Source organism: Gouania willdenowi, chromosome 17, assembly GCF_900634775.1.
Source record: "Gouania willdenowi chromosome 17, fGouWil2.1, whole genome shotgun sequence".
Classification (NCBI taxonomy): Eukaryota; Metazoa; Chordata; class Actinopteri; order Blenniiformes; family Gobiesocidae; genus Gouania; species Gouania willdenowi.
The window spans coordinates 3,692,417-3,707,124 of record NC_041060.1 but is presented as its reverse complement, the minus strand read 5'-3'; the positions used below and the strand labels follow the sequence as shown (position 1 = coordinate 3,707,124).

The 14,708-nt window shown below is 39.0% G+C and overlaps 1 protein-coding gene across 1 annotated transcript; it reads right to left on the bottom strand.

Moving 5' to 3' along the window:
- Positions 1–2,774: 2,774 nt before the first annotated feature.
- angptl4 (angiopoietin-like 4) lies at positions 2,775–14,164 on the bottom strand. Its single transcript, XM_028473109.1, has 7 exons — positions 13,300–14,164; positions 11,303–11,413; positions 10,187–10,271; positions 5,883–5,996; positions 5,706–5,801; positions 5,312–5,596; positions 2,775–3,806 (listed from the first exon to the last, which is right to left on the bottom strand). The coding sequence occupies exons 1-7, from the start codon at positions 13,810–13,812 to the stop codon at positions 3,622–3,624; spliced, it is 1,389 nt and encodes a 462-aa protein (XP_028328910.1). The 5' UTR covers positions 13,813–14,164; the 3' UTR covers positions 2,775–3,621.
- Between the last annotated feature and the right edge of the window lie 544 nt (positions 14,165–14,708).

Here is a 14,708-nt window from a genome sequence, read left to right as displayed (position 1 = left end):
TATTTTTTTTGTTATATTTTTCCATTATTTTTGTTATATTTTTCCATTATTTTTGTGTTTATTTTTGTTCATTTTTCTGTATTTTCTTTTGTTTTTATAGTCATTTTGTGTATTTACTTTTTTGCTGTTTTGTTTATTTTCTTATTTTGTGTATTTTTGGTTTTTTTAATATTTTTTTGTAGTTTTTTTTTTTTTTTGACTTAGACCTATTCTAGTTGTGTGGATGTTTATTATTTTACATATTTTTCTGTAATTTTGTACTGTACTGTTTTTGTGTTTTTGGATAAATGTTAACTCTAGTTATTTCGTATTTCTGTAATTGTTTTTTTTTTAATTTATTTTGTGTATTTTTGTTGCTGTTTTATGTCATTTTGTGTATTTTTGTTTTATATATTTTATTTTTGTGTATTTTTTATCATGTGTGTTTTCTAGTTGTCATTTATTTATTTTTTGTTATGATCTGTATTTTTCTGGAATTATGTTTTTATAGTTGTTTTGTGTAATTTTTTGTATTTTTCCTCTCTCTGTGGCACACAGGTGATTCTTTGTGTTTGTTTGAATTTCTTTTTTCACTTCACCACATTTCCACTCTTGTTAATACTCACAAACACACACTTGGTTCGATTGGCACTTTCATTTGATTTAAATAAATGTGCACCTCTTTAACGCACCAACTCTTGACACCCATTTAACATATTACGCAGTTGTATTTTTACAAAATGTAACCTGTTTGAGGATCACAGCCACAGGTGAAAATCCCTTAAACTCTCCTCCTGCCGTGTTCCAGCTGGGCTTTATTTCTCACTGGAGGTTAAGTTAGAGCACACTGGGGTTGATCCTCCTGGGGAGGGTCAGTGAGGGAGAAGGACGTTACTTTGAAAGCAGGAAAAAGCCAAAGGCGTTGTAGTGAAAATCAAAGCTGACGCCTTGAAGCTACTAAAGTTTAAACTAGCTCTAATCCCTTAATGATGACGCACAGATTTGCCACGTGCAACCAACCAAGAGGTGAAAGTCTTTTGTTTGTTTTGAGTTTTTGGATTGGCAACTTGTGGGTCGGGACCCAAAAGTGAGTCGTGGTGCTGTTTTCAGTGGGCCATTTGGGGCCATGTGGATGGGTAAAAGAATATTGGCAGATTGTAGTTGTTTAAGGTAATGAGATGAGTTTGTTTACTATTTTTAATTTAATTATTTCGTTCATTTTATTCGTTTAAAAAAACCTATTTGTGACATAAAACTAGAGTTGTTTTTTTTTTTTAAAAATGTATTAACCTGTTTTCTGAATCTCTTTTCCTTGATTTGATTTTATTAAGTTTTTATTTTGAACATGAACACAAAAAACAGCAGTGTTTTTTAGGGGTGTCCCAATTTGACATTGATATCAAATATCGGTCCGATATCAGCCAGAAAACGAATATCGGATTTTATCGCACTGCATCTAAAATCTCCGATATATATTATATTTATTCAAATGTAGAATACTGTAGATATTATTTTGAAGGTTAAAATGTATGTAACCAATTGGTTAATAATAAATGGGTCAGTTTTTCTCATCCCTACTGTTGCTGACTATTGTTCTCTGTTTGAGTGACATCACATGATCAATACTTTTCTAACATTCCACACTACAAAATAAGTAATAAAAGTATGTACGATTCGTGCTGATATCGTATCGATATTGGTATCGGCCAATACTCAAGGCTGCAATATTGGCATAGTATCGGAAATGAAAAAGTTGTATCGGGACATCCCTAGTGTATTTACCACAATGAGAAAATAATAATCATTAAAAAAAATTTAAATCAAACAAAGCAAAGAGGAAATAAATAGTTACATGTTTGAAAAGGAATAAGGGAAAGTATAAACTTATGATCTTGTATGTTTGGAGTAAATGTACCTAAAATTGATCTATTGTATATAGGGATGTAACGATTCACTCAACTCCCAATATGATTCGATTCACGATACTGGGTTCACAATACGATTCTCTCACGATTTTTTCATTTACAAAATGGGACTGTAGACAAATTTTTTTTTTTGGGAAAAAAACGAGAAAATACTGTATTTTCCTTTTATTTTTCATTGTCAAAAGAATTCTTTGATAAACTATTCAAAACAATGCAATTTAACTAAAAATAAATCTTGAATTAAATAAATAAAGGAATAATACAAATGAAAATGAAGCCTATTAATTTAAATTCTGGTTCTATAATAAACAATGCAAAACTGCATAATAGTTCTTTTTCTTTTAAAAGTGCAACTGAAAATGTATTTTGTGCCTTAACAATTGGACTTTAAAAAAAAAAAAAAACCGTCATTGCACTGATTTATGTCATATTTGTTTGAACCAGCAGTGGGCGCTGGCATGCAGCTATCTTGCAGTGAAGAAGAGATGCTATGCGCTAGCAAACAGAGCTAATAGAAAAACGTGACTTTTACAGATATTCAAGTAATATTACAGATATTCTTTCGGTGCTAAAGGGGTAATGAATCATTTATTAACATATTTAAGAGTAGAAGGCGGCCAGAAAGAAAGTATTAGCAGGCTCCGCCCGCCGCCAACACTTCCGGATAGCGCCCTCTGCTGGTTAAAAAAAGTACTGCGATTCAATTGTCAGAAAATCAATATCAACCGTGATACCTATGAATCGATTTTTAACTGCCTTACGATAAATCGTTACAACCCTAATTGTATATATTTAGTTAGTTTTTCCATGTTTTTCTGTAACCATGTGATGCAGTGCAAGAATTCATGAACAAAGCACAAAGAAAAAGTCTGGTTTGAATCAATTTTATTGGCTCGCCGTGACTGCCAAAAGTAGGAGTTCTTTTCCTTTTTTAAAAAAAAAAAACAAATATAAATTACAAAGTGAAAGCAGCAAAAAGAGTTTGCTTCTTTACAGCACTTAAATAAAAAATACAACAACAACAACAACGTACAACAAATGATTGACAGGTTGGCTTCTAAACAGTACAACAATGCTATGAATATGTACAAATCAAAAGAAGTAGTCAACATGACTCAATAATATTAACGTCTTCACATGCAAATGAAAATCAATGGAGAGGTTTTGGTGTGATTTCATTGTAAGCAGAAAAAGGCTTGAATGGTGGACGTTAATGGTTTTGTTCAGACCCTGTTTGGGAGTGTTTAGCTCCTGCCTTTCGTGCCTGTGCATTCTCTTCAAAATAAGAGCGTGGGCTGTTGACTTGTTTACGAGCTGCCGAGGCTGTTTACTTTCTAAGAAGCTTCTCCAATGAAAAACCAGCCCCGTGTACTGAGTTGACACCGCGTGTCGGGTGAGGAGTCTTGGCTTGCAGAAAATACTTCTGTCTCTGCGCTTTACCGACGTGTCGGGACTCGCTCTGCGCTGTTCTCTCACCACAAGCAGTAAAAAAAGATTCCACTCAACGTTCTGCTTGTTTCCCTCTTTCCACTCGTAGCTTATGATGCAGGGAAAGGTTTCGCTCTCAGCTAACGGAGCAATGGAAACTTTCAGCGTTTTTGTGGCTTTGCCTTCGAGGGCCTTGGCTCTAATATCACACCGTACTCACGTGGAGACAAAAAAACCTCATTATGCAAGCACAAAGTACACAAAGAAGTCTACCATTTTTGCTTTTGTCTTAAGACTTGTTCTCGATAGTGGCCGGGGCGATCATCATCATGCTGAACTTCAAAGGGTAGTAACGACCCCTCCAAGTCTTCCAGAAGATGCTTTGCTTTCTCTGATGTCGCTGCTTGGGAGGCGGACTCTGGAAGTACCGGCCGTTCAGGTTGGAGTGTCCACAGCTGCTGAACCACCAACCACCTGTGGAGGATCAATGTACTTGATTAGCTGCGTTCTTGTGACAAGATGTCATTTGTGTGTTGGAAGGTTTTCGGTAACACTTAAGTTGAAGTTTTATACATAAGGCTGACATTACGCTGTCATTATCTGTCATTAGCATGAAGGCCGTCATTAAGGAGTAACTAAATGACTTGTTTTCTGTTGAATACAAATGTATTTGTGTGTGAAGTAGTGGTGTTGATTGATCCTCATTAAATTCTCAACTTTTTGGTCAAAGTATTTCAATCTGGTGTATTTTGTTGTAAAATGTCAATCACTGCCCTCTATGGGTTGAAACCCGGCTATTACAATTGATTTTTGCTATTGACTGAGAACGAGATCCTGAAACGTTTTGGGACCATCTTGTTTCACAAATAAGCATTGTTAGTTCCGCCTCTTTTATAAAAAGCTCTACAATCTGTGGTGAGTAGGTTGGACTGAGAGAAGAGTGAATAGAGAGGTATAGTGAGTAATGAGTAGCAAGTTAGCATAGCATAGATTGTTCATTGGAGATTTTATAATATTGACTGGGCGTGTCTTAACTGCTCCAGGAGCCCCGCCCATAATCAAGGCATTTTTTTAAAATTTCCCTCCGAGTGGGAGGTCAGGAGGAAGCAGGGGTTTAGTTACTCTTTAAGTGTTGTTCGCTAAATTATGACACCTTTGGAGCTATGTTGGCATTTTTTTGGGTTAGGTTGAGGAATCTATTGAGGTTAGGATTAAGCCTGATATATGCTTCTGCCTCAGGCTGAGCCGCACGTAGACCCCCACGCCAAAAATCCTAACTGCGCGTCGAGGCGACACGATCCGTAAGGGCTGCGATTGATCAGTTCCAAACCTCACCCCCGGTCGTTGTCTATTCCATTCAACACCGCCATGTTTCAACTTTTAGTGGAGCGATATGAGAGTTCACGGATTGAGTCAAGGAGAGAACCAAAATAATAAAAAGTGCCAGTTTTATTATTTCTTTTCATGGCTGCAGCGCACGTGAAGCACGTAAAAAACGGAGTCAATCACAGACAAAATTTGTGTTTTCTGTTGTTATCGCTACTCTGCCTCGTCTCTGTACCTACAGTGTGTTTCTGTGTGTTTTATTAACAGTTAACAATGACCACATGATACAGAGGTTTAAAGTCTACAGCTCCATACACTTTTATACTTAGTTTGTATGTTGCATATGTTTATTTTGAAAATAAAGCGCACCTTTGAAACGGAAGATAAACAAGGACTTTTTAATGCTCTTCTGAAACCAGCCACACACACAACCCTCTAGCGGCAGGGCGGCCAATCGCATAGTGATGCTTTCCCTTTGACACTAAAGTACACTTGGCCAACCTCTGCATCACGTCGACGCTGTCCATATATCAGGCTTAAGGGGTTAGGTTTTGGGGTTAGGGTAACGAACAACACTTAATCACAGGCTTCATGACACCTTATTCATGATAATAAATAGTAAAGTGTTAGGAGGTTTTCTTATCGTCACGTACCGGAAAGGTGTTTGGCACAGTTGAAATCGTTTTTCCGGTCGTTGTCTTGGTCGCGGGTGGAGAAGGGCAGAGCGGTTGTGGTGTCGGTACCCAGGGACATCTCCAGAGGACTGAGGGGGTCAACCTTCTGAGTACGGAGTGAGTACTTGGTGTCCTCTCCACCCAGCTGGAAGGGTAGGTGGACCGTAGCCAAGTCGTTATTCCAGTCGGAGAGTTTGATGTTGAGGATGTAGTCGCCCGCTTTGGCGATGTGATGGATCTTCTCAAGGCCCAACCAGAACTCTCCTGCAGAATAATGAGGAAAGGAATTGTTAAAGGATGAGTCCATCCTCAACAGTCAGACTAATCTGATCCAAACAGACACCTGTCCTTTTAGTTAGAGGGATAGATTTACCTGTCATGCTGCCAAAGCCCTTCACGTAGGCTTGCCAAAGCTGGTCAAAGTCCACAGAACCGTCTTGGCGCCGTTGGATGACTGTCCATCCACCATCTGGAGAAGACGATGTTGTTTAGAAGCATGTTTTTCAACCCAAAGACATGGAAATACTTTTTAGTTTCTGGAGTTGCTCACCAGTTGTCATGTGACAGAAGACCTCGAAGGAATCTGAGGAGACTGGCTGTATGTTATAAAGCCCACTCGTGGTCTCTCCTCTCAGGAACAGCTCATGGCAGTCTGTTGCGATCTCTGTTTGAGGCACAAAGGAGGAGAGCAATCAATAAAACAATAAGACAAAAGAAAAATCTAAGGTTCATCAGAAAAAAAGGAGAAATTTGATGTTCTGTGCTTGATATAATGAAGTCAGGGGTGATCTCGACTCCTGATACAATTTTTTCACTTTCGATATAATACCGATGTGGCAGCCTTGCTTATTGGTCGGCATCAATATCAATCCGATATGATACAAGCACAAAGGTTTTTTATTTTTTTTTTTTTTTTTTTTTTTGCAGGTGAGGAACTACAGCCTCCGTACATGGGGCGGGCACTCAACCCACTGAGCTACACACCACCCCAGATACAAGCACAAATTTGACATACTTTATGACTTTATTTGTAGAGTGGAATTTTAGAGAAGGCTATCTTTACCGATATTGAATTGGGACACCCTTAATTAATGGGACCGTCTAGAGATGCAATCTGGTATTGCTGCATTCAAGTTAAAAAAAAAAACTTTAATTTTCGAAGTATTTACAGCAAAGACATTATAGTTTGTGTTATTTGTGGGCTTTCAATGCAGCTTTGGAAGTAGGAGTTCAGACAATCTAGAGTTAAAAGTTGCTTGGAACGCAGTATTTCTTCTCCGTTTCCACACACTCACACGCCACCTACGCTAAAATTGCCACCTTGCATTCTCCTCAACGTGTTGTTTATTAACAGCACTTGTTTACTCCCCTGACTTATCCAAAGTGGGTCATTGCCACTGGGCAACAGATAGTCTGTGCACGTGTAGTTCCCAAATAGGGAGTGAGTAAAGTTTATCAGTGTTGTGTGGATATGGGAGAGTGTTTCATGATAAAGGCCATGACACCAACGTCTCCCTCTGCTATAAATATGACCTTTCTCCCAGTTCCCAAGCAGACTTCATTTATTTATCTCCGTAGAGCTGTCTGCCTCTCCACTGTCGCTGAATAATGCTGTTCTAGACACCTCCCCCCTCTCGTTTTGGAGACCTTACAGCCTCCCTCCCCTCACGTGCACAGCAGCCAGCCGGTGACGGAGAGACGCGTGGCTGCAGCATGCACAGGGAGTGATTGCTGAGTGGGATCTGTTGTTGTTGTTCTTGTTGTTATGGAAGCTGTGAAGCCAACGTGGACCCAATAAGGAAAGAGACCCACAGCTTTCTCCCAGAATAAATAAAAACTGATGAAGGACTTTTGTGGTTGTGGGACCGTTTGGATTTGGTGTTTATTCACCTACGAATTGTTTGGTGAACTTTTGACTTTCTAGCTTAGTTAGTTAAAAGGATCCTCCACTGTTTTTACAAATGTGGCCTAAAATCTTTGAAATGTCCTTATTAGAGCATCTATGACTAACAAAACATTATTATACACCATATTCATTTTATTAACTTTTAAAAATGGGAATTCTTAGCAGCTTTTTAGATCATTTAGCTGCTTTTTTGGTAAAAATGACAATATGTGCCACTTTTGGTTGCTCTAAATAATTGGTAAAAGTTAAAGATTTCCTTGTAACCCTCTTTGGTTTACTGAAAGAGGATAAAAACAGTTCAATTTCTGCGGTTTGGTAGTAGACAATGAAGCAGAAAAGAAGAGCTCAGTGCACTGACACGCTCTGGTAGCTGAAGTTAGCGAGTAAATCACGGACTCTTGGGTTCTTTTGGGTGGGAGTCCTTCACCAGGGCACTGTTAATGGGGGAGTAAAGGTCCCTTAAGAGAGCTCTTCTTCTCTGCTTCATTGTCTACTACCAAACCGCAGAGTTGGAACTGTCGCCCCCTGCATTCATAGATTATGAGGTTTATATTGAAAGTTTTAACTTTTATTTAGAGCAGGGGTAACAAACTCATTTTAGTTCAGGGGCCAAATATGGAACAGTTCTGTCGAAAGTGGAGGTTTTAGGCGGGAAAAACTAACAATTTCAACATTTAGTTCTTTCTGTTGGTGATTTATGCAATGATTGATTTTTTTTTTTTTTTTTTTTTTAATAGTAATTTTTATTTTCTCCTGCGGGCCCCCGGGCCTTGAGTTTGACACATATAACTTAGAGCAAAAAAAAAGCAGCACAAATTGTCTTTTTGACTAAAAAAAGCTGCTAAATGATCTAAAAATCAGGCTGAATATTTCACTCCAGTAGAAAACAATGAGATGTTTACAGGCAGTGGGGCCGTGTGACATCATCAATCATTTCAAAATGGAGGGACACGGGCTCTAAAACTGTAAAGTAGTCCTATTTTTAAAAGGTAATAAAACAAATATGCTGTAAAAATTGTGTTTTGTTAGGCGTAGATCCTCTAATAAGTACATTTCAAAGATTTTAGGCCACATAGTAAAAACAGTGGAGGATGCTTTTAATTATTACTACCCAGAATCTCTAAAACTTGGAAAAATAGGAAGGCAGGAGGTTTGTGCACAAGGTGGGGGAGGAGAGGATCACTGATGATGATGAGGAGGAGGAAGCTGACAGATCTAGGGGAAAGGTTACCCATTCTTTTGGGATGTACAAAAGTTTGTTTAACACACAGAAACGTGCACGTCTCAAAACAAAGCAGGACATTTGCATTGATCTGAGCCATTAAGACAGAACATGTGCTGATGTGACTTTATGTTCCTGCTCCTCCTTCCTCTCACTAATAATCAGTGAGTAATAATCGCCTTGAGCCATGTGACCCCGACTGGAAACACACACACACACACACACCAGTGAACTTTCCTCCAGTTGAAACTTGGCCACAGAAACCTTTTTCTTTCCAAAGTGGTGGTGATGTCAGAGCTCAGAGGAATTCTGTTTCTTTACAGTGTCTGCCAAAGCTCAACCATTGCCTCAGATTTTCTCACCTTTCACCCAGTTCACACCCATCACCAGTAACTCTTCACCCATGGTTTCCTACACTTTGTCTTTTATCCATCGCTGATATTTTGTGCAGTAGATAATAACTTCTGATAACTAAATACTTCAGGCTCATTTTTAAACGGAAAGCCTTCTTGTCCAACATCAGTGCCTGACTTTACATTAAGCCTCTAAAAGAATGATCAGAAAAACATGTTTCAAAACCTTGGAGCATTTTCCTCTTTTTCAGTTTATTTTTTAATTTTAGCATATTCTTATTGTCATTTTGTGTATTTTTGTAGTTGTCCCGTGTGTTTTTGGAGTAATAGTGTATTTTTGCTGACGTTTTTTTTGTTTTTTGTTGGCATTTTGTTTGAGTTTTGGGAGTTATTTTTGTGTATTGTTAATGTTTTCAAAATTTTTGTATGTTTTTTTCATCGTTTCCTGTGTTTTGGAGGTTTTTTTGTTTAATATTATTGTCCTTTTGTGTGTTTTGTTGTCCCTTTGTGTATTTTTTTGTCATTTTGTGCATTTTTGGAAACACCATTGTTTATTCAAAGTGTCATTTTGTGTATTTTGTGTGTTTTTGAATTTATATGAGTGTTTTTTTGTTGACATTTAGTTTTTTGTTGGTATTTTGTTTGATTTTTGGGAGGGTTTTTTTTTGTCACTTTCCTTCTAATTTTATTTTCAAATAATTTTTGTGTATTTTAGTTGTTTTAAAATTTTTTTGAATGTCTTTGTCGTCATATATTTGTACACAACTTTTGCTGTCCTTTTTGGGTTTTTTGCTCTCCTTTTTTGTGTTTCTCTGTCATTTTCTATGTTTTTTGGAGTCATTTTGTGAATTTTCCTAATTTTTGGGTATTTTTTTTTTTGTCAATTTTTTATTTTTAGCTTTTATTTTTGTGTTTTTTTTCTGCAATTCTATGCATTTATTTTGTGACCACTCAAAATCAGACTGCGGGCCTCATGTGGGCCCTGAGCCTCCAGTTTCCTATGTCTGGAATAAAGTAAATCCTAAAAGCTCCACTTGAAATAAAATCTTGCGGATGCTTCTAAAAGCTATTAGTAAATTGATTAATGTGATTTTGTTTTTCTCGTGTGTTTTTTAATGGAATGAAGTGTATAATCCGGATTGTGGGCCTTTAAAAAGAGCCCACATAGGGAAGCCCACCTGTTGCTGCTGGGTTTTCAGCCTGAGGAGCGTGTCCTCGCATTAATCACAGCCTTTGATTGTAATTGGTCCCGATCTAAGCTTCACTGCACAGATGGTCGCCACATACGGCGATGCTTTTGGTCCAGTAGACTTAAGGCCGTGTCTCAGTGGGATGATGCGCTTGTTTTTAGGCGTTGTTTTGGCTGCACTCACCAGAAGGAGCGTCCTGCTGCTCTGAGGAACTGCTGCCAGTGTTGCTTCTGCTGCTGCTGCTCGGTCTGGGTCTGGACTGCTGGATCTGAAATTACAATTACAATTAGTTCTCAATTACTGAAGTTTAAGCCTGAAATAAGTAACCTAATAAAAGTTAACCTTCCTCTTGTGTTAGCTTTCTGTTTGCTTTCTGTTAGCATCTCTTATGATAACTTATGATCTCTAATTTATTTCCTTTCTATTGATTACCTTGGTAAGCTTCCTAATCAATGAAAATATAGGTTTTAATATATTTGGTGTGGGCGTCTGAGCTTTTTTGTGTCAGTGTACCCCAAGTTTAAAATGTTTTTTAAATGGTGAAATGTGGGAAAGCTTGATATGAAACATACTTTAATAATTATGAACCACATGTGTAGAACTGTAACATGGTTCACCAGTTTTATAGAATTTTCACGGCAATTACAATTATAAAGTCAGTTGTCTAAACTTAATTACAATTTATTTACGATTATGAGAGCAACAGATTGGCTGTTGTTGGTAACCCAATGTCACGTATCCCAATGTTGAGGTTTACAGGTTCCCCACAATCATGAAATTTCTGGAAAAGTTAATGGAATTTGAAAAAACGATTTTCCAGTCTTGAAAAGTCATGGAATTATTTAACAGTTTTGGAAATATAGCCTATTTTATTTTAATGTTAAACATATGTTAAGTGTTATTTGAACGTGAAAGTGCTGCGTACCACCATAAAGGAGCAGGAATCACCAGATCTCTCAATTTCATGCAAATTCACTCTCAGCCTCATTTATAAAACTGTGCGTAGGCAAGATCACCTCAGCTGGCATACGCTAAAAACCAGGAAATGCATACGCTAAAAAAGATCTTAGTGCTTCAGAACTAAGTCACGGAAATTTGGTAAAATGTTTTGGAAAAGTTTTAAAAGAATATTTTTGGGAAAAAAAGTGTGGGAACCCTGGGTTTAGGGTCTCGTCAGTTTGAGCCAATTTGTTGCAAATTTGGGGGAAAAAAGCTGAGATATTGCATTTAAAATGTGATGTCGCTAGCATTAGCATTAACAACCAGTTGGATGGCGTTGGATGCTGTGCTCGTCCTCACCTGGCTCTGCAGAGTCCTGATGCGCGCGTTCTGTTTGTCCAGTTTCTCCTGCTGGAGTCTGATATGATCCATCATGTCATCAATGCGTTTGTTCTGAGCCTCCAGCTGCACCTGATTCACACACACACACACACACACACACACACACATCATGAGTACACGCTGCCTCACAGGCTCCATCCTCCCCACTCCACCCAGCTCTGCTGTGGTTATGTAACTCCTTCACAACGCTGGGTTTTTCCATCCCATCATAAACGTTAAACCACTCTCCTGAACTTTCTCTGTTAGAAACGCTGCTGGTCTTGTAAAGTGCAACATGTGGAGAACATTCTACACACATTCCTGCAGCGGATGCTCGCAGAGTTTAGACCCCTTCTTTTGTTCTGCTGCTCAGTGTTTCTCTTCCTGCACGTACTGCACGGTCACCTACACCCACCCACCCCCCTGCATTCTGTAGGGGTCTCCTATGGTGGCCCTGAAGTGCAAAGCATGAATGCAAAAAGGAAAATGCACACAACAGACAAAACACACGCAAAAAAAAAAAGGAACCTTTGTCTTTGGGGTGTCGAAATTGTGATATTGAAATGGGGTCATGATCCAAAAAAAAGGTTGGGACCCACTGCCCTAATGAGTCAAAGATATGACGATACAATTTGCATGTCACGATACGATATATCCCAATATTTCCTGATACTAAACACTTCGATATACATCATGATATACCACTGTATCAACAATTACAAATTTCACCTTTACAAAATAAAATAAACTTGTAAGACCAAGTAAATGGTAACTCACTGTAATTCAAAAACCAATATGAAAAACAAGTGGTAACCTAAAACAGTCGACTCTTTCATTATCCTACCCTAACTCCCTCTCCCCTGTTTCTTCCCCCCTTTACCTAGGTGTAACACTGCCCTCTCTTTTTATATTCTCCCTTTAATAAAGTGTTTCTTACCCTTCTATAGGGAGGGCTGGTGATGGCCACGATTATGCAATAAAATAAAGTCATTTATTTAATTGTGATAATAAAACATGCGCTATGTATAGTGTTGATCTTCAACAGCAAGTGCAGACAAGGAAAAACAAAATATCAAAAATGTTTGTTTATTAAACTGTCAAATTACATTTTTCAAAAAAGTTTAACTTTTGCTTCTACAACAGCTTCTGATTCTGTTAAGTTCTTAAAAAAAATTCCAATCAACTTCCAAGCTAAAATGCATTGAGGAGTGAGATAGTTTAACTGATGTGGTTCACTGACACCTAGTGACATATGCATATGTTAGCACAGTTAAAAACATTTTTCATCAAAAAAAAACATGATTAAAAAACCTTGATTTGGATTTTTTTTGGATTTATACGATAATCGCGGTGAAATATTGCAATATATCAATTTTTTCTTCTACCCTTAGCATGAATGCATGATATTGTTCCAAAACTTGCATTTTAGACATTTTAGTTTCATGTTGGGGCCTGATTTTATATAAAGAGAGAGGAGGAAAAAACACAGCTCAGACAGGACGTGAATTCTGCTCTTTTTCAGTCAATTTCCCACAATCTCAGGCCCTACAAAACAAACCCACTGTTTTAATTTTTAAATCTGAAAATGAAGACTTCACTCATTTTAAAAACACAGAAATAATTTCCTTCAAGTTTTAATGCAGTGGTTCCCAAACTTTTGGGTTGTGACCCCAAGAATTAGTTTTTGATTGTAGTTTTGATCATGTTTGAGCTCAGTTGTTGTTTTTTTACTGCATTTTACAAATACAAATACAGAGTCGCCAGGATTAGTGCACAAAGTGACAAGTAACCACATACATCTATAATAGGGCCCAGTATGTTTTTTAATAAAATAAAGTGCAATCAACTTCCAGCTAAAATGCACTGAGGAATGAGGTAGTTAAACAATTTTTTTTGATCAATACGATAATCACAAGGTGAAATATCACGATATATCATTGAATCGATTTTTTCTTACACCCTTACTCGCTGCTCACCTGGATGTTTCGAGCATCGCTGCTGTTCTTTGTAGCCATGGTGGCGCCCCCCCCCTGCAGCATGGTGTCCACCTTCTCCTCCAGGCGGCCCACCCTGGCGCTGATGGTCCTGAGGTCCTGCTGCAGCTCCTCGGCCCGGTCCCTGAGCTCGGCCGTGACATTGAGCAGCTGTCCCTCCCTGTCGTCCAGCCCCTGGGCCCGAGCCCTCAGAGCATCGCCCTCCGCCCTCAGTCTCTGGCTCTCCTTGCCCAGCTCGCTCACCGTGCGGTTGAACACCTTCAGCTTGGTGGTTATGTCCCTCATCTGGACTTTGGTTCTGTCCACATGCTCCTTCAGCCCCTGGCCCAGCTGCAGGAGCCCGTGGGCGATGACGTTGACGTCGTCCCACGGTGCGTACTGGACGTGTTTCTCCTTGGCAGCACTAGAGGAGGAACCTTTCCTCTCCAGTGGGAAACCAGAGGCCATGAGGAGCACCAGGAGGAAGGTCAGAGAACCCAGAGTCGTCTTCATCATTCTAGTTCTGGTTGGATGTGTGAGTTGTAGGTGGAGTGTTCCTGCTTTGTTCTCCTGGGTTGGATCTGAGAGCTCAGGCTCCTGGATGAGCAGACACAGCTCAGGCTCTTTTATAGCTTCTATGCTACCCAATGCTCTGCTGCCATTGGCCAGCCAGGCAGAGGAAGGGGGAGGTGGGGGCAGATACTCTCAGGTTTCTGTCCCTCCTCCAACGCTCTGTTAACTATTGGTGTCAGAGGTGGAGGAGGGACGTGATATAACAAAAAGATCTGTTTCTGTTGGAGAAGCCATTTATCTTCCACGGGGAACACTTGATAAATGTTAAACCAGCAGCTAGAGCATTCATTCATCTGTACTGGGACATCCTGAAATAGGTCCAAAGTATATCATCAAACACTAGGTTACTGCTTACTTGCACGTGTGCACAGATCAGGAGTCTCCCAGTGACCATACGGTGTCATTTCCAGCTTTATTTAAAGGAGCATAGGGCAGGATTTTGTTCTTTTAATGCTCGTGTTCTAAACCAAAGACAATGAGCACACACACATTTCTCTCTATTGCCTTTAACAGATTTTGTTCTGCAAGTCTGGGCCTGAATTTCCAGCGTAGTTCTGCAGACTTTGATACGCGTTCCTGATGGTTTGGAGAGGTGAAATGAAGAAGACGACGACGGTTTGGAGAGGCGTCTGTCAGTGTCCAATCCTTTCAGATCCTTTAACGCATGCACGAAACGCGTCTCCATCTGATCGGCCTATTTTACGGCAGTTTGTGTACTATTGATAAGGTTGAAACCCTGCTATTTAAAAAGAATTAGAAATTTATGTTTTGAGTGAATTCCGATTTATTTTGGTATTTATTTTATTTTGTGTTTTGTGTTTTGATCCGTTTGATCGTCT